This window comes from Populus trichocarpa, chromosome 18 (assembly GCF_000002775.5).
Source record: "Populus trichocarpa isolate Nisqually-1 chromosome 18, P.trichocarpa_v4.1, whole genome shotgun sequence".
Lineage (NCBI taxonomy): Eukaryota > Viridiplantae > Streptophyta > Magnoliopsida > Malpighiales > Salicaceae > Populus > Populus trichocarpa.
Window position 1 is genome coordinate 11,482,692 of NC_037302.2, and position 20,460 is coordinate 11,503,151.

The window sequence follows — 20,460 nt, forward strand, 5'->3', positions numbered from 1 at the left end:
ATGGCTTCCCCCCGAAATGTCGACTTTGAAAGCCAAATCCCGGCGGATCTCCTTATTGCTCGTATTATGCGAATTCATGCAAGCATATCTAACCTTGACTCGTTGAGGCCTTCTACGCAAGTCAATAGCCTCTTCACTCACCTTGTCAAATTATGTACCCTCCCTTCAACCATTGATACTACTGCCTTGCCCCAATTGAGGTGCAAGAAATGCGAGAAAGCCTCATCAATCTATGCGGCCGTGCCGAAGGCCTACTTGAGCTTGAATTTGCGACATTCTTGATCGAGACCCCTCAACCCTTGAACAGCCTTCACCTTTTCCCCTACTATGGGAACTATGTAAAGTTAGCCAGCTTGGAATATAGGATCCTTCATGAAAATGGGGTGGTGCAGCCAAAAAAGGTGGCCTTCGTGGGTTCAGGTCCAATGCCTCTAACTTCTTTTATAATGGCTATACATCATATGAAATTCACCCATTTTGATAATTTTGACGTTGATGAGGCTGCTAATGGTGTCGCCCGTCAACTTGTTGTTTCTGATGCTGAGCTTGAGAAGAGAATGAAGTTTGAGACATGTGACATAGTGAATGTTAAAGAGAAGCTGAGCGAATATGATTGTATATTTCTGGCTGCTTTGGTTGGTCTCAACAAAGACGAGAAATTGAAGATTCTTAGCCGTTTAAGGAAGTATATGAAGGAAGGTGGAATTCTGCTTGTTAGGAGTGCAAACGGAGTACATTTCTTTACCCTGTTGTCGAGGAACATGATTTGGTTGGATTTGAGCTTCTCTCCATCTTTCATCCTACTAATGATGTGATCAACTCGGTTATTCTCGTGCGCAAGCCTGTCTTCTGAAGTATAATAGCTCTTTGAGCTGCCATTTTCTCTAGTTTCCTTTCTGGGAGGGCCAAAACGTGCATCTCAGGCCCCTTCGTGCCTTTGTTTAATGTTTTTAATTTTTTTAGAATTTGGGGTTTTTCCTTACGTTACGTGCTTTTATGTTTTGTATCATCAAAGAAGTATATGTGATGCTACTATGAATGGCATTTTCTTTTCCTTTTTGGTTAAAACTAGAATTTACTGAGATATTTATTTCAATTTATTGCTTAAAACTACGAGGCTACGCATCAAATTATCGCCATTCTAATGTTCATTTTACATTCATAAATATGATTGACATGGCTTCAAAAGAACCATAAAAATAATGCTTTAATTAATTGTTCTTCCTAGATTGCTTGAAGACTGATGGTCGGTAAACAGGTAGTTGATGGTGTTTGAGATTATGGTAGTAATTGTAATTCAAAGTATTTTTTGTTTGGAAATGAATTAAAATAATATTCTTTTTATTTTTATAAAATTATTTTTAATATTAGTATGTTAAAACGATTTAAAAATATATATAAAAATTAATTTTAAACGAAAACAATTTAAATTTTTAAAAAACATGATTTCAACCGCATTTCCAAAACATGAAAACAAAATATGCCAAAATGTTTTTAACTATACTTGCTTAACCAACGAGGTTGAATTATACTATATAAACACCACAAGATGTGGACTAGCTATTCTGAAAAAATGCAAACACCAGATATTAGTCAGAGTTCTAAGGTACACTGTAAAATCACAAAATAAACTTGCATTTCTGGTTTGGCGTGGTAGATTGCAAGAGCTTCAGAAGGGAGGACTTCACAAATCATAGCCTAGGAGTCCCATCACTGTTAAACTGCAAGGGAGAAGAAAACGATGTGTTATGATTTTGTCTGACTGTTGAACATGTCTGAACCATTATCAAAGGGCTAATATCAAATTGCCATTTTGTCAGTCTGAAGAAAACTATAGCCTGAAAAGTCATCATTCTAGCTACAGGTCAATTAAAAGATGATAAATGATAAATTAACCAGCTGAAATATTTACTTGTTATTTCAGTGCATATATGTAGTTACCTGGTTGACCATGTCGCTAATTTCCTCATCCATGAATAACTTGGCTTCCTCGCTATTCATGAAGTCTTCCAGCAGTGATTTTTGGTCCCTGTATGCACAGTGACTATCATGCTCTCTAAAGTTTGAAGTTCCACTTCCACAGAGATTCATAGAAATTCCTTCACCATATTGCCCTGAAAATAAAGAATAAATTGTCTTTATCATTGTGCTATAACACAGCTAGTCTTTGTTTTTTCCCTTTTTTTTTCAAGTTTCTTCTGAATTTCTTTACCATAGTTTCCCGTGTTAATTTCACCTTAAAAGAAATTACTCCCAATAATTTAATTTCCCATTGGACAAATCTGTTTGGGGCTGGATGCGATGGTTCAACTTTGTGACAATTCTTTTTATATAAACCAATAACAACATACACAGATCATAAAATACTCAGAAAAAAGGTGCAAAAATTACATACCAGGAAAATAACTCGGATTAGAAAGAACAGAAGCTGGGCTCCTGTCAATTAAAGTTTGTCCAAGCATCGGAAAGGACGGTTTGAAAGAAGCAGCAGGAGAGCATAAAAGAGGTGACAGATTACAAAGACCAGGATTTTGGCCGAAAGACTGAGATCCCGTGTACTCAGTAGGCAATTCCCATGTTGAACTAGATGCTGAGAAGTTTAAACCTTTGAATTCTGGCACTGGAACAGATTTTCTCATTGTGATATTGCTAGATAACGAGTTTTCTAGGAAAACATTCTGTTTACTTGGCTGAAAAAACATTCGTTTCGAATCTGTACAAGAACTAGCTAGTGATTGTGGCTTCGGTGTAGAATCACCATAAGTGTTCCAAAGACCGTTCTTTGTGGCTGAAATTCTTCCATACCTATTCAAATCAGTCCCAGCGTTGTCTTGTTGGTTCATTTTATCCTTGTGCTTCTTCAACAAGTTTCGATATTTCTGTTAAACAGAGAAAGAAGAAGAGAAAAAAAGTAACCAATACCTTCAATCCCACTAAACTGGCAAAAGATACTCTGTTGCCTACTACATTAGTCATTAAATAGTCAGAAATTGCATCGCTTAATCAATATCAATAGCCATTACGTTGTAAAGTAGATGTTGTATGAGAGAGTATGTGATCTAACTTACCTGAAGATGACTGGCAATGTTTTCTCGACTAAGACCTTCCACGTTCATCATTTCACGAATTCTTTTGGGCTGAACTCCTACATGAAGATCAAAGATACTCTTGTAAGAACACAAAAGAAGGATATGCTAAGACAAGCTAAGCCCATGAAAACATAGGCACGATATAAATAAAATTACTAATCATGTCACTAGCTAGCAAAGACTGTAGAAGAAAACTTACTCTCTCCACGTGCTTCTAGTTTCTCAACACAATCAACAAATTTAACATGGAGCTCGGAGGACCATGTCACCCTTGGTTTTTTACCACTACAAGCATCGCCATTTGGGTTACCGATAATTTCTTTCTCTTTGACCCCCGTGACCTCTGCCTCTGCCATGGGTTCGGTTGAAGGCACTGATTCTTGTTCAATTATTTCCTTTGTAAAGCTACTAGATTTATCGGAAGAATCAGAGAGCCTCTTCCTTACAACATGCTGCCATATATTTTGCATTTCCTGTATTCTTACAGGTTTTAAGAGATAGTCTCTGGCCCCATGTCTTATTCCCTTCATTATGCTGCTTTGACTGTCCTCTGCCGAGACCACTGCAATTACTCCACAAAAAATATACATTTATTCTATAGTAATTAATCAAGGAAAGGCATGAACAAAGACATTAGGATTGGTGCGGGGGATGTTATAAGCTTACGAATCACGGGTAAGTCCATTTCAAGGCCTATGATCTCCAACAGCTTGAAACCATCCATGTCAAGCCTTTTAACATCAGTAATAACAACGTGGTAATCATTCTTGTTTTCCCTCAACATCTTCAAAGCTTCAGCTGCTAATGTTGTCGATGTAACTACAAGAAATGAAGAAGGCAAACATCAAACCAGATGAAATTAAGATTATATATATTTAATAAATATCGACCATGTCAATGTCTTCAATCTGATTTATAACCTTCATCATAATTGCGGGAATTTTTCAATGAACTCTTTAGCCTCCTTTTTTACTCGTTCGATTCATGTTTCTCAATCAAATTACTATTACCTTCCGATTGCAAAGTAAAATATATACTAAATATATAGTACTAACATTTAACGTTGACCATCATGGTAAAATATATACTAGCTAATTACACACATAACGTCATATAAGTTTTCATCCCGTACTGTCTGACTATAAATACAAGCCTAACCCTTTTCGGACAATTGTTTTCTTCTAGGTATAGTGTATCGTTCAAGGAAAAAAATAAATATATATAGTAATTTGGCGTTGTCTCTTTCCTTCTCGTTAAGAATTTGACATTGCAGGTATTAAGAGGGAAAAAAAAGATTAAAAGAGACATTCATAAATATTAATGGTGTTTCTATATAGTGATTAAGATCAATGGAATAGAACGATGGATTTGGCAAATTAGTGAGGATATTAGGGTTTTGCTGACAATTACCGATCAGCTTTTTTCCACCTTAAACTAGCTCGGATTAAATTTATATTTTGTTTAGGGCAACGTTCAAATTAATCCCTTTTAATTTGAATTATATAATCTTGTAATCATCTCTTTCTAAGACGGTTCATCACTAGTTCCTTTACAAATTCCAAATTCTTCTCTCTCTTTTTATGCTTCTACTTTGAATTATATAATCTTCACTTACGTGATAAGGAAAACTAACATAATTTTTTTTTTTCTGGTTCATAGAAACAATATGTAATTTAAGGCACCCATGATTAAGAATATTATAAGGGAAACTCAAAACCCTAGATTAGTAAAAAACAGTTAATTAACGATACCTAAACTGAAAACAAACTAGTAATTCTCTTACGTCCAAAATCTCCACATAAACTCATAACAGTTTATATAATTAAAGAACTAGCGATAGGAATAATTAACAAACCTCTGTATTGACACTTTTGGAGGATGGCTACTAAATACTTGAGGCAGACAACGTTAGCATCAATGGCTAGAACTCGCAAATCCGCGGGATTGAACATGTCGCCACGGCCCTCGTCATGCATTGATATCTCACTCACTTCATCATTATTCTTAGCCATATTAGGCTTCAAATCAAGATTCTCAATCGCTTTCTAGAGATTGTGCAATGAAGGGCTTCGTAAACCTTGTGATGGGAAAAGGAAATTTACATATACGTACGTAGAGGAGCAATAATTGTAACCATTCAAGACTACTATATATATAATTGAATACTCATGAGAGAAAAGTTACTATAATTTGATGCTATTAATTAATTGATTCATTGATGGAGATACAATGCTGCTTAAATATTGTTTCACGTCTCTAAATCAAGAAATAATGGACAGGTCATCAGATTTAATTTAATTCCCTTAATAATCCTTCTTTATTGTTAGAGAGTCGGCTTTTTTTTTAATAAGAACAAATAGTTTTACTAGTGAATCATATTGTTTTGACATGATAATATTAAAAATAAATTTTAAAAAATAATATATATTATTTTAATATATTTTCAAATAAAAAACATTAAAATAAAATAAAAAAAGAATACCCAATTCAATAATAACATTAGAACACTGAAGACTCTGAACCAATATAAGACCAGACGAAAAGCCCACAGTTCAGCCATCATATTAGTTGCATAGCCAATAGACCCAGAGAAATCTTTAATCCACAAGCCATGATGATCCCTAATGGTCTCCATCACCTGCCTTTCCTGGGTTTTCACAGCTTGACTGCGAGAATGGGCCTTGGCCTCAAATTCTAAAAATTAAAAGATTTATGGATTTCTTTTCAATTTCTATAAATGCTTTTCTTTTTAATCAAGATTTTCTATGCTTATTAATTCATCAAATTTCTTAATTTGAATTGAAGGCCAAACTTAACTCTGATTTGATTTAAAAAGATATATCAACAAATACATTAAACTCCTAAACATCATATAAACATATCAAAGTGTGATTATGTCTAATCTATTTTAACCCTTTCAGTTGCCTAGTAATCAGCTTCCCAAAGACTCGAGAAAATCTCCATTGCTTTGTTCTTAGGAGAAGGCAAGTCATGGGTCAGCCAAATTGATTTGTCAAAAGCAAAACAACATTCTATTATTTAAAAAAAAAAATACGACATCATTTCAAATTTTTAACTAATATGTTATTTTAGAATTTTTTTTAAACATGGTTATTTTGAAACAAAACTGGGGAAAAAATTCAAACAAAATTCAAGAAAAAAAACCATGTCATTGTTTTATTTTTCTTACATCAAAGCTGTTTTGAAAAATAAAATTAAAATTAAAATTAAAAATGAAAAAAATTACTTGAGTCATCAGATCTTGGATTAACTCATCAAAGTTTTTTTTATATTAATTATATAATAGATTAAAAAAAACCCAATTTAAAGTAAGATCCGAATTGATGGCCATTGGATTGACTCACCGAGCTAGATTTCAAAACAATTAAATTACAATTATGATTGATTCAGCTATATTGACGAACCATTTCATTTTGCATTAACAAGTAATTTCAATGAATGAACGGGGAAAAAAAAGAATAGTAACTTGAATTCCTATATTTGTTTTGAACTTAGGTTATATATATGTCTTTTGGTTGTTAAATCTCTGCACTTCTGTGGTTAAAACTTGTAATAAAGTGATTCAATATGCTTCAGAAAATGGCAAGTTGTTTGAGTCTCTATAAGTCACATACAATAACCAGTCCCTGGGAGGGAAGATGGTGGTTCCATGAAAATTTTGTGATCACAAACTGTTTTCACTGCTTTTATCTTACTTCTTGAATCAATCATACCAACTGGGTCAAATACATACCTATTGCCCAACACAGTCACATTTCCTTTCGTAATAATGATAATAATCTATTTAAAGTAAAGTAGTAAATCATGACTGATCAACGGCTGCAGTGATCCTAGCAATATACTAGATAGGTGGCTTGTGCTGCGCTACGGTACGGTGATGAAAATCATAGACACAAGGCCACACAATAATGATAAATGAAGGGGAGAAATTCAGATTTTCTGCAATAACAAGTTAATTTTCTGTTGCTGCTTACCAGCGTATGCTTAATTTTTCCTTTCTGACACGCTAAATATTTAATATGAAAGTAAATTACACTAATTTATGTTTGAGAAAACAGAGGTCATTCATTCTAAAAATTACATGCAAATATTACATATGTACATCAAGCAACCAAATTATATTCATATATATATATGGTGATTAAAATCTAGGAGTTACAAGCTATATTCATATATATGGTGATTAAAATTTAGGGTTTACATTAGGGTTTACATGTTCACACTACACTCTGGAGGGAAGCCTAGAGGGAATCGCTTTGTGTCCGTGCAATAATTGTAAATCATGAAATTCTTTTGCACCCACTTGAGCCTTTGGAAACTTGTGGCATCGAATTGTTTCCATAGCCAAGAATTCTTTGAAGAGCAAGCTGCTCTGCCAGAAGACCAAATACAAGCGTCAGCATTGAAGTTCCTGTAAGAAGCAGTGAAAGGAGCTCGAGTCCAGTCAGTCTTGATAAGACCGCCTCTAGTGGCCCAGTCATCAGCGTTCCAGAGGCTTGAGTATATTCTCATTTGTTGTTTCTTTGGGAAGGGAACCCCAATTGACTCCAAATTCTTAAACTCTCTAATGGGTTTCCCGTCAACTGAGAAGCTGAAAAAGATAACAAAGAACCAAGTTATGAAGGAGATAGAAATTAAAAATGAATAAACCACAAGAAGGATAGTAACGATTCCTACATGATGAGTTTGGGATTCCATAGAATGGAATAGGTGTGAAAGTCTGCTGTGGGGTCAAACCATAGACGAAATTGTTGCTCTCTGTCACCCTTGCCTTGACTGTAAACATTAGTATGTAGCGTGTAAGGATCTCCACTCAAGTTGCCTAAGAATTCAAAGTCTATCTCATCCCATGAATTCCCTGATGATTTCAACTGAAATACAAACATTAAGGACATGTATTAGGATTCTTATCATAGCTTGCTGGCGTAGCTGAATTATGAAGTAGACATGTTCAAAAAGAAACTATAAATTACATAGTAGGCAGTGACAGTGCCAGCAGAGTTGCCAGGTACAAGTTTGAGTTGCATGTCAATCTTGCCAAAGAGATACTCATTCTTTGATTGAAATCCCGAGCCCGAAGCTTTGTCAAGAGACAGAGTAAGAAGGTCTCCGTTGTTGAGTATCTTACCACGGCCATTTCCCCAGGATATGTCAAATTCTTGGTAGAATTTACTAGCGGTACAAGAAACAATCAAAGAGCTATCCAAGAGAGAAATCAGCAGAAAAATTAAAATACCAGTACTTGACTTATAAGAAGCCATTGATTCAGACCCCATACAAGGTGGAAATGAGATCCAGAAATTGTAAATTGATTCGAACAGGGCACTGTAAATATAGGCAAGGATAGCAAGTCAAAGGACAAAAAACATTATACATGTGTTTTTGGAAGGTTCCTTGTCGACGAGAACTTGAATTTGAAGCTGTCAACAAATGGCAAGTGCAGGCATAAATGACAAAAAAGAAGAAATCAAGAAATGGTCCAAAACTTGTGATACTTTTCGTTTCATTCCCTAACTGGAACTATTATGACATTTGCATGGCCAAATGTTCATTGCTTATCCGTCTCAAATTTGGTGACGATAATCTATTCCCACCGCATACACAATTTGGGCCTTTGAACCATCACCAAACTCCAAAATGGTTGCTACATGCTTACTCTCTACTATCATCCTCCAGCATGAAAGTACTGTCTGTCAAAATCTCAGGAACAGATTCCCTTTGAGGCAATATAGTCGTTCTTGTCTTTTTTTGGTGACTGTATTATATCACCAACTTGCTTTTGGATTTTTTTTAAGAAAACAGCAAACATAAATTTTTGATGAAATAATATCATTTTAAAAAAATTTAATCAAATAATATATTTTGATATTATTGTAGAAGCTAATGTCGCGCTTGTAAAATATGATATCACTAAATATATAAGTTTATAACCGTAATAAGACCCGCGACAAAATAATAGTTGATGTCGTGGTTAACAACCATAACGTTTAGTCAAATATTGTATTTCTAAACCGTGATATTATTGAAATGTATGCTAAACCGTGATATCTTCAAATTGTGTTATTTCAAAAAAAAAATATCATGTGTTAATTCGCTATTTAATTATATTTTGTGTGCTAATTTTTCAATTTATCCCTTGTTTTTCAAGGCCGCACTCGGGAAATCATAGACTAAAATTATTACAAGAACAAATTGTTAATCCCATCACTAAAATCCATTACTATAGGGATGTTTAGAAGTGGTAGCGATTTTTTTTTAAAGTGTTTTTCACTCAGAATGTATTAAAATAATATTTTTTATTTTTTAAAAATTATTTTTAATATCAGCACATCAAAACGATTCAAAAATAAAAAAAATATTAATTTTAAATAATTGTTTTTTTAATTTTCCCAACCCCAATTTAGAATGCAACGTCAAACAGGGGCCACAACTTTAAATTGAACTTTGACAAAATAAAATAAAATAAAATAAAATACTTGCCATTAGATGAAGGGGTCTCAAATGTGGTTAGTTTTTGAGGTGAAAGGAGGACCAAATATCATTAAATGCAATTCTCAAAATCAGATAAGACCACAGGCTTACTAGATTTCGTTATTTTGTTTTGTTTTGTTTTTTAAAAAGATTTCAAATGTAAAGTCACTTGGCTTATTACTATATATGCCACTACTACCAATTAGAACGAGAGGAATTATATTTGATTAATGAAGGACTCCTCTTATTACATAATCTATTGTTCAGCCATTGAACCAAATAAATAAATAAAATAAAATAAAATATAGAGTTAAATCGAAAGGAAAACAAGGCCTCAAATATTATAATTCATCAATTATTATAAGTTTAGTTTCAGTTTTATCCCAAACAATTTTGGTATTAATTTTATATCTAGCAATTTAGATTTTTCTATTGAGGTATTTTTTAAATTAATTAACATAAACCATTAAGAAATCAGGTGAAAATCACATAAATAAACCCATCCCCAAATCAATTTAATTTGTCCACTATTTTCCTTTAAAGTGGGGCTCATGTTCTTTAACATGAGCTTTTTTTTTTTTTTTTATGATAATTGATTCTAACATGCGTCTCTCAATTTAAAAATTCAATTGATGGAGATTAAGAAATTGCAAAAAAAATAATTCGGAGCAAAATTGATTGTTTATTTGTAGCGTCAATTATTTTTAGAGAAGATATATATTTAGACAAAATCAATAATATGTAAAGCCATCAATCTATATCGAGATTCACGTTTTGAAGCATCTATATGATTTTATTTTCTTTTAAAATGGAAAATTCAACATCTTAATTAATTATGATAATACGTACTCAGCTTTGAAAGCTGCTAAAGAAAAAGGGTTTCCTCACGGAAATTATAAGAGGGATTACCGTGATTAATACCCAATATTAGAGGTATGTTTTAAAATGTTTTTTTACAAATATTTTAAAATTATATATAATTTTTTTTAAAAAATCATTTTAATATTAACAAAACAATGCGTTGCCTGTGAGTTTATTGCAAGTCCCTGTAAGGATTGTCGCTCAGCTAGCTAGAGATTACGCAATGACTCGTGCAACTTGTTTGTCTGTATATGAACAAAACAATGCGTTGCCTGTGAGTTTATGCAAGTTCGTCAACTTTCATTTGGCTGCTGGTGGTCCACTCCAAATTTGATGTTATGGCGAACTCGTGAACTTGAGATAAGCTTGAAGAAACTTTTCACATTCAATTTTGTTTTTTTTTTTAATTGTTTGATACAATTAAAAAAAAAAACAAATTAAGCTCACTGTCCTTTTATCATGATTCAAGTTCCAAGCCTGTGATGATATTGGAGTATTAACCCAAGCTTGTGATTATTCCATCTCCACCTTTATAACTTAAATTTTTTTCAGAATTGTTTTAATAGTTTGCTAAACGTTCCAATGTAATGAATACTTTACCTCTTGAAGTTGTTTTCTTAGTTTCCAAGTATTTTCTCTAAAATGTCATGACATGGGGATTTAAATTGGAAAAAAAAATATATAATACAATATATATATATATATATATATATATATTGAATGTCATGTTTCATGAACAACCTTATTCATTACCAACCCTGTATGATAGAGACATATTCGATGGAAACATAACATAGAGAAAATAAATTGTAATATAGTTCAGGTTTGCGAGCAAAACCATATCCTTAGCTATAATAACATTTTTTTGAAGTTTCTTTCTATCTTTAGATTTCTTTGTTTCTCTTAATTAAGCTAACAATGCAATTATTGGTTATCTGGGTTCCTTTTGCACTGCTTGAGAACTCAAAAACCAGCAAGAAATTATGGTCTTCCAAGCAGGTTTACATGAAACTGGGTTGCTGGAAATTGTTGAATTGTAGGAGCTCTGAATCCTGATTCTTCCATGTTATAAACTTTCAAAGTTTATTGATTCTTCCTGAGAGCAACAATGTGGATGCTCCAAGTAGTTAATATGGTACTGAATTATCTGTAAGAGTACTTCGTTTTTTGCATGCAGAAAGTGATTAAATCACCGTCTTAGATTACATATCTAAGGGCATGGTCTGATTGCTTTTCTTGCACCCAACTCTGATGTGGTTGATGATCTATGGCTAGAGCCATAGAGCCATGTTCTTGGCAGGTGAGTCATTTCACAACTGAGTGCATGTTAACTCCGATGATCAAGGTCGATTTTATGAATCCTCATAGCTTCTAGTTTTTATGATGAGATGATCCATTAATCAATTTAAAAAATAATAGTAAAATATACATATCAGCATGAGCGTGATGATAATTCTTAAGAAGCTAGCTAAAATGATCTTTTAGCTACAATTTAGCTAGAAAAATAGGAAGCATGAGCGTGGATGGTTTTAGGGATGGTAAAATCATAGAAGCGCAGAGCTGTCTCTTTTGGAATGGACTTGTTTCTCTGTTTTGAGCTTGATGACTTTTATGAGGTAGCTGCCATGCCAGTTCTTCCTCAACTTGTGCTTTCTAACTGGTGGACTTCGCCCGTTACTTGCATTGGATTTACGGCATCCCAGTTCCCAAAGGTACCCCGGGCCTGTCCGATATAATAATAAAAGTTGTATTAATTATTTTTTTAAGATCTCAAATAATTCTATATGATAAAAAATATATATATGAAGATTCTAAGCCTTTCTTTCTGTGGAAAAAAAAACCATGGTCTGCCTGTTGAATTATGAAAAGCTAGGTATTTTCGAGCACAATTATCAAACCCCATCTATTATTATTTCATGTGCTAAAAGAAAGGTGTAAAAGCTCTTTCACATTCATATAAAACAGTGAATGAGAGGCTCCTTTTTTTTCTTTTTTAAATCATAATTTTTCTTTTTTTTCTTTGATTGAATTTATTTATTTATTTTTTTAATTCCATACTTCAAAATTACATTAATTTTAAATTGATTTTCATAATTTGTTTCAGTATACTTCTATGAAGTTATTGTAATTTTAAACAAACATTTTAATATTTGGTTAGTACTTAATTTTGTAATCATCTATTTTTATTATCGTACGTATCCTTCAATAAAAAATAAATCAAAGCTGTTAAATCTAGTAGAGTCCATGATCTGGATCATGGGCTTGGCAGGTTAAGCTGCAAAATCTGGATTGATCCAATATATTGTTATCTTAATATTAGAAAAATAATGTCATCTTCAAACTTTTTTAAAGTTAAACAACGTTTTTTTACCGGTCTTTCATGTTGTCTTTGAACCCGTCAAGTCAACTGGGTCACGTAGAGCCTCCTGAGTGAGTTAATTTTAAATCTAAACTAGATAAAGAATCGGTCGAAAGGTTTCAAGGTTGACCTACTGGGTCGGGCTTTTTTTTATAAAAAAAACATCTTTATTTATTTTTCTTTCGATTGAATCCTTTTTGTTTTTTTTTTTAATTTTATTCTTCAATATTTGATTGATTTTTAATTGGTATTCATAATTTATTTCAATTTGTTTTTTTAGGTTATCACAATTTCAAATAAATATCCTTGTATTTGATTGATACTCAATTTTTACAGGTGTCTATTTTTATTATCATATTATTAAGTAAAAAATAACTTAAAAAAATATTGTTAAACCCGATAAAGTTCATGATTCGAGTTGCGGATTTGACAAGTTAAGCCGTAAAGTCCGGGATAATCCAATATGTCGTCATCTTAATATTAAAAAAAATCATCTTTAATTTTTTTTTTAAAAAAACAAACTACATTTTTTATCGATCATCCGGGTTATTTTTGGATCTGTTAAATTGACTAAGTCATGTCAAAACAACTCCTACATAAATTAAATTTAAATTCAGATGAGACAAGAAATCAGGTCGGAAGGTTTCAAGATTTACTTGCTAAGTTTTGTTTTAAAAAATGCTAAATAATTTCTTGTAGTCTAAATTTTTTTTCATATTTTAAAAATTTTAATCTGCTCCATATAGCGTAGGCGATTAAACTAGTAATGAATGTAATTTGAGTTAGATTTGTGGTTAGATGCCAATCTACCATTTGGAGTTGTTCCATTCCATCGAACCAGGTCAAAATTTGACTTCTACTATGCGTACATGCACCGAAGCATGAATAAAATTGTTGAAATCACCGGGGACATGATTCAGCTAGTAAAAACTTAGAATCTAGATTTGCTTGCGCTCCAAAAGGTTTAATTTCATGTTTATATATCTTCGATTTACATGAATTTTTCATAGCTGAGGTCAAACTAAAATTACCTTCTTAATTATAACAAAACAGAAAAAGAAAGAAGAAAGATGAACCTCTAAGATTTACTGTTCACTGGTATTTTAACACCCATAGCATCTTAGTTATGAAAGAGCATAATCAGTTACTACTACATGCGAAGAGAACGGTATATATTTTATTTATATACATCATACCCTGTCCTGTAAAGAATATTGTCTAATCTGGAAAACTGGAAATTACATGGAAGAACAACTCTATATGTGAGCAAGCTATACTCCCCCTACTTCTTGGTGGCATTGCATTCAAGAGGGAGGCCCTGAGGGAATCGCTTAGTGTCTGCACAGTAATTGTAAACCATATAATTCTCCCGCACCCATTTCAGCTGTTTTTGACTTGTAGAATCCAGCTCTTGAGAGTACCACCGGTTATTAGTTGAGTTATTGCAAGAAGAGACTCCATTAGACCCCATACAAGCTTCGGCATTGAAGTTTCTATATGAAACGGTAAAGGGAGCTTGAGTCCAGTCTGTCTTCACAAGGCCCCCTCTTGTAGCCCAGTCATCTGCATTCCATATGCTTGCATACATCCTCATTGATTGCCTTTTGGGGTATGGGACTCCAATTGATTCCATGTTTTTGAATTCCCTTATTGGTCTCCCGTCAACATAGAATCTAGATGGCCAGAAATAGAAGTTAATACATATTTCGAGTACTGGAAAGAGGGAAGAAGAAGCTTTGTGAAATGTTGCATGTACATTAATATGTGCTTACACAATATGTCTTGGATTCCAGAGGACTGAATAGGTATGAAAATCAGCTGTTGGATCAAACCAGAGGTAGAATTGTTGCTCTCTGTCACCTTTTCCTTGAGTGTACACATTAGTATGGACTAAGTAAGGATCACCACTCAAATTGCCCAAAAACTCAAAGTCAATCTCATCCCATGCTGACCCTTGTGAGTGTAGCTGCTTCATGCAAATATTAAGAATTAGGCTTCATCTATTTGTAATCTGGGAAAAAGAACAAAAGCAAAAGGAACTGGAGAATGGACTTAATTAGGACTTACATAGAAAGTAGTGACAGTGCCAGCAGAGTTGCCAGGGACAAGCTTGAGTTGGATATCAAACTTGCCAAAGAAATACTCATTCTTGGATTGGAACCCTGAGCCAGATGCTCTGTCAAGGGAAAGTGTTAGAAGATTGCCATTGTTGAGTATTTTAGCTCGTCCGTCTCCCCATATGATATCAACATCTTGGTAAAAGGAACCAGCGTCAACCAACAACAAATCAGAACCAACCAGAAGAGAGATCATTAGCAGCAGTAGTAAAGGGTTTGGCTCAGAAGGGTAGGCAGCCATGAACTTGTAATCACGCTTGATGGTTTTCAAATATGAAGTGTTGCAGCAAGCTCTTGACTCTTAACTTGTTTTGTTTGATTTTGACCTGCTAAAATGCTACAATATTGTGACAATTTATAGGGAGTCTGGATGGTGGCGAATTAGAATGTTCCTTTCAACTGTGGAGCACTTCAAGTTGGTCGGTGTAATGACATGAGAAGTAAACAGCTGGATACCATGAACAAGGCACAATGATATGGGATTCCTGACCACAAACTTAGCCAGGCCAATTACATGCTGCAGTTTCTGGAGGCCATTATTTTTTTTTTTTGTAAATTATTCATGCCTAGTTTAAAACAATGATTCATATGCTTTTCTTTTGATAATATTAGAATTTTTTTTTTTTTATGTTTTCGCTGGGCTTAAAAAAGTTGTGTTGCATGTCTCTAGCATTAATTTAGCATATCTTGTGTTCTAAGCCAAAACCACTAATCACCCCCCCCCCCCCCGCACATATATTTCAATATTCATTGGTGAAAGTGAGTCACCTCCGAGGTTGTTCACCAACCCCAGCATACTTTTAAATTATTCATCTGGGATTTAAAAAAAACCAAAAAATGTCTTAGCAACATAGTGATCAACAAGAGTGGAGACTAAATTATAATTTTTCAAACATAATGTACTAAGTTATAATACCATTCAAAACACAGGGACTAAATAAAAAGAATCTACGCAATCTCAAAGTCAAAGCCGTGTTGCCTGTTCGAAACCACTAATCTAGTAGCTTTCTCCAAGCACTCAGTGGAAGGATTGGCTATGCCATCAACTTCGAAGCCGTCCAAATTGTGGATTCTAGAGTGATCTTACCACGTCCCCAGTAGCCACCTTCGGGAGCAATGATAGCCCCCATATGCTGCTAGTCAAATTAGGCATCCGCTCTGGATAAAGTAAGTGAAAAAAGAAAATAACAAGGAATAAACAATTTAATTTAATTTTATCATTACATTTCCCAGGTTTTCAATTTAACAAAAAAAACATAAAATTGAAATATCAAATAAAATCAAACTTATTATTATGCATTTGGGCTTCTCATCAAGTTGCGCCAAGCGATACTTCTTCGTTAGGATGGCTCTAGAATCATCATTTTCTTATTTTAAAAAATAAAGCTGGACATTAGCGGCAGAGAACTAATACATGACAAAATTAAGAGTAAATGTAATATAAGAGAAAAATGTGAGAATGAGTTCTTGTGGAGGTAAGCTTGTTGTTTTTACACATTAATTTAAGGTATTTATAGATCTTAATTCTATCAGTTTATCTCAAACATGGAGTAATATTATAATTTATTAGTAAAAATATTAATATTCACCCTCCATTATAAAGCTCGATATTATTATTGGTTAAAAGGTTAGTAAATATCAGTAACATGTTAATAAGAAATAACTATTAATCAAGAAAAGAAACAGCTGATTTATATTGCGAATTATTGGCTAGAAATATAATGGAAAGCATGTATAAAACTATATATTTACAAAATATTTATGGCTAGCATTCGTAGGCAAATGCAAGTCATTTATGGCTAGGCTTTTTTTAAGAAAAACAAATTGCACCATCACTAGGCCTGATCACCCGATTAATATGAGGTTAAAACTTCTTAGACTGTAGGATGAGACCTGTAACTTGATCAATTCATCCATAGTTGTTTATTGAGTTTTTTTTTTTTTTTTTGGTAAATACTTCTACGTACGTACATTCTCATATTACAATGTTTGTGTATAATAATTGTGATTGTGTAAAATGAGGTAATTAATGAAAAATATTTTATACGTACTTTTTTATTTGCTATATCTATAAGCTGCACCCTCTCCTCTAGAAATCAAATTATTTATAATCAGGTTAGAGCACAATTGATAGTACCTAGATCTGTGGTGTTCGAGTGTACATGTGGATCCTTAGTGTTCTAAAAATAACTAGTCGGTCTCTTCACATGATGTCGGGGGTATTTTTTAAATTGTTTTTATTTAATTTTATGATAATTAAAATAAACATTAGTAAAAAAAAATTAATAATTTCAATTCTAAATAAAAAATTTATATATATAAATATTGATAAAAACTTTCAATAGTTTAAATATAAAAAAAATGTATCTCTTTGATAAAAAAAAAAAACTTTCCTTTCTTATTCATGTATTTTTTTATTTTGAAAAAAATATTTATATATATATATATATATATATATCATAAGCATTATTTTTTAAATAAAAACTTATCTGATAAAAAAACGAGAAGAGGGCCAGATAGACCGAGGAGAACGCATATGCTTTAATCATTTGGAGTCCAACCAACTTAGATGATGACTGTACTCTCTTACAAGACGGGGAGGTGCTCTCCTTGCAGTTTAATATTTTAAACATGGTTTTAAGACATTGAAAAAAGATATATAATTACCTGTTCTGTATTGATAAATTAAGATCATGAGTATATATTCAAATTTGAACCGCTATAAATTAAGTATCCTCTTTTATAAAGATAAGAGAATTCTTTTCATATTTATTTATAGTTATTAATTGGGACCTATTTCAACTCATAATCACACCAAATTGGTTTGATATATTAATTTATTTGGAGTTAAGATCTTCTTTAAGGACATGGATATGAATTCCTCATCATCAAGCGCTTTAGAGGACCTTAAAAATAAAACAAGAGAATACAAATCAAATTAAGCCAGATGAACACAAAAAATTTGTCCAAATTATTCAACTTTGATACTAATAAGAGGAAAAAAACGCATAAAAATATAATTGACGACCTCATGCCCGAAAAGAAAATCCCTGAACTAGGGAATTCTACTACATAATTATCATATGCATAGCATGTAGGCGGTTAATGGTGATCATTACGATCATCGGAGGACGTCGAGGGGGGAACAATATTATCCAAGCCAAACAAATCATCGTTGTTTTCGCCGAAATCATCATTACCTCCATTGCCGAACTGAAAAGAACTGATCTCATAATCCAAAATTGTCTTCAGAACATAACTAGAACTTTGGTCAAGCTGAAGGTTATAAGTTTGAGGAATACCAGGAAGCGCATTATCTTGAGAGACTCTTGCCAGCCCATTTTGAGAATTATGAGGATATGCAGAAGCAAAATTACCATACCTGCCAAGATAACCCATCTGACTTACATGATTATAATTTCCAGTCACTGTAGCAACACTTGTAACCGCATGATCTTGAGAGACTCCTGCCACCAACCCATTTTGAGAATTCTGAGGATATGCAGAAGCAGAATTACCATAGCTATCAAGATATCCCATCTGACTTCCAGGATTAAAATTTCCAGTCACAGTGTTGCTACTATAAACCGCATGATTTTGAGAGACTCCTACCACCAGCCCATTTTGAGAATTCTGAGGAAATGCAGAAACAGAATTACCATATGATGTATCAAGATATCCCAACTGACTTCCAGGATTATGATATTCAGATATACCATGAACCACAACTTGTTGTGGCACCAGATTTCCATTATTTTCAGATGGTTGATCTTCAATTTCATCATCCTGTAGTCCATTGATACGATTTGTAGGAGGACCATCAGTCCTGTTATGAATTCTGCATAACACCCATTCATCAAGCTGCATATAACACGAGGCAACAACATTGAACATTAGGGAAAGAAAGAGAAATATTAGACTGTAAAATACGGAACGTTAAGTTGTCACTAAGCACATTTAGGTCGTTGAATTTGTATATATATAAAAAAAGAGCGGCATAAGTTGAAAGCTTCAAAGTGAAGAGATTGATTTCGGTATAAAAATAATCAGAAAAAGGGAAAATTAAACTTACCCTCATACCATCATTTGTCCGTTTTGGTGCTCCATCAGAATTTCTTGCTCTATATTCATGCATAATCCAATTGGTTTTGCCACCGCCTGGAGCTTTCCCTCTATAGAAGACCAAGGTCTTCTTGCTTCCAATAACTTGATTGGCGCTTATAACATCTGTATCAGCTCCAGTAGCCTTCCAATATCCATCGCCTGCGGCTCGGTTTGGTCGATCCCCATTTGGATACTTCCTATCTCTTGGTGTTAAGAAGTACCATTCCTTCTCTCCATATGGTTCGTAGTTTTCTATTTGAAAATCAACAAACAAAACTTTTCCTTAAAATTACCATATAACTAGTACAATCGCACGCATTATCAAAAAGCTTGCAAGAATATCATTTTTCTTATCAATATTCATGAAGTTTTAGAGGAAAAGAAACTAATTAGCGTGAGATATCTTCAATTTCATAATCCACCACCCAATTTCAAAATTTTCAGATAATTGCTGCATCCAAGTCATGGACAAAGGTGACTTGTATAGTAGCATGTAAAAAAAAGGGAATTTTTAGATACTTGTAAGGCCATGGAATAATCACACTGCTGTTCATTCAATGATGATATCGATTATAAGAAACAGGAGTACTCATGATCTTTCCAAGAAGGGTTTACGAAAGTAGATTTATTATTAAACAAGTGTTTAATCCATTAACCACAGAGCGGATAACCAACTGTTAACAGGTAACCTAAGGGTACAGGTTAGACATTAAACACAGAGCTTCAAAATTATGTTTTTATCCTAAAATTACTCTGCAAAAAGCAGTTTGGAAAGAGCAAATAATCTCACAAACAACACTAAATAATATAAAGTAAAGAATGGAAGAAATCATTAAAGAAGAAATACAAAAGGGAAAAAAAAAGGGAGAGTTCTGTTCAACCTGCAAGAGTCTCTGGGTTATATTTGTATAACGTAACTTCGTGGATACCATTGCGTGGCAATGGTCTGTTCCGGATCTTGCACAGCAGGTAACACGAGATAAGCTCTTGATCTTTAGGCTTGAACCTGTAACCAGGAGGGTACTGATCTCCCTGAACAAGCCCAGGATTGACACCAAGCTGAGCATGAGACGGGTAAGTAATGCTACTGTTGTTAACAGGATTTGTTAAACCAGCCCCCCTCCTTTGGTCCTCCATGATCGACACGAAGGCTAGGAAAGAAATATACCCAGCTTTCAAGGAAAAGTAGGGTTAGGAAAACGGGTAGACAAACTTAGATATATATATACACATGTACAGGTGCTGTCTCTACAAAATAGCTGTTCTAATATCAGCAGGAAACAAACTCTTTCAGAAGCAGCTATATTCTCTCTACAGAATTGAATTTCCACAGTTAGTTTAGTAACCGAATTCTTTATAATTGTTCCAAGTAATATGGCTGTTATCCAACTTTCTTCGGATAAATCAGAGATAACATTACTGAACAGGAGCAAACGAA

At 33.4% G+C, this 20,460-nt stretch overlaps 4 protein-coding genes and 1 pseudogene across 4 annotated transcripts; 1 reads left to right on the forward strand and 4 right to left on the reverse strand.

Moving 5' to 3' along the window:
* LOC18107768 (nicotianamine synthase-like) lies at positions 1-905 on the forward strand (annotated as a pseudogene).
* Positions 906-1,691: 786 nt separating this feature from the next.
* Positions 1,692-5,101, reverse strand: LOC7461591 (two-component response regulator ARR14). The gene is made up of 8 exons (XM_024589571.1): positions 4,945-5,101; positions 3,756-3,908; positions 3,289-3,651; positions 3,069-3,145; positions 2,720-2,879; positions 2,396-2,620; positions 1,942-2,114; positions 1,692-1,838 (listed from the first exon to the last, which is right to left on the reverse strand). The coding sequence occupies exons 1-8, from the start codon at positions 5,099-5,101 to the stop codon at positions 1,692-1,694; spliced, it is 1,455 nt and encodes a 484-aa protein (XP_024445339.1).
* A 2,107-nt stretch (positions 5,102-7,208) lies between these two features.
* Positions 7,209-8,432, reverse strand: LOC7488984 (probable xyloglucan endotransglucosylase/hydrolase protein 23). The gene is made up of 3 exons (XM_002325031.4): positions 8,084-8,432; positions 7,788-7,981; positions 7,209-7,701 (listed from the first exon to the last, which is right to left on the reverse strand). Exons 1-3 carry the CDS (start codon positions 8,384-8,386, stop codon positions 7,320-7,322), a joined length of 879 nt encoding a protein of 292 aa, XP_002325067.2. The 5' UTR covers positions 8,387-8,432; the 3' UTR covers positions 7,209-7,319.
* Positions 8,433-13,956: 5,524 nt separating this feature from the next.
* LOC7488985 (xyloglucan endotransglucosylase/hydrolase protein 24) lies at positions 13,957-15,266 on the reverse strand. Its single transcript, XM_002325032.4, has 3 exons — positions 14,869-15,266; positions 14,574-14,767; positions 13,957-14,474 (listed from the first exon to the last, which is right to left on the reverse strand). The coding sequence occupies exons 1-3, from the start codon at positions 15,157-15,159 to the stop codon at positions 14,084-14,086; spliced, it is 876 nt and encodes a 291-aa protein (XP_002325068.2). The 5' UTR covers positions 15,160-15,266; the 3' UTR covers positions 13,957-14,083.
* A 2,613-nt stretch (positions 15,267-17,879) lies between these two features.
* LOC7488986 (NAC transcription factor 25) lies at positions 17,880-20,460 on the reverse strand. The gene is made up of 3 exons (XM_002325033.3): positions 19,904-20,460; positions 18,991-19,274; positions 17,880-18,779 (listed from the first exon to the last, which is right to left on the reverse strand). The coding sequence occupies exons 1-3, from the start codon at positions 20,157-20,159 to the stop codon at positions 18,021-18,023; spliced, it is 1,299 nt and encodes a 432-aa protein (XP_002325069.1). The 5' UTR covers positions 20,160-20,460; the 3' UTR covers positions 17,880-18,020.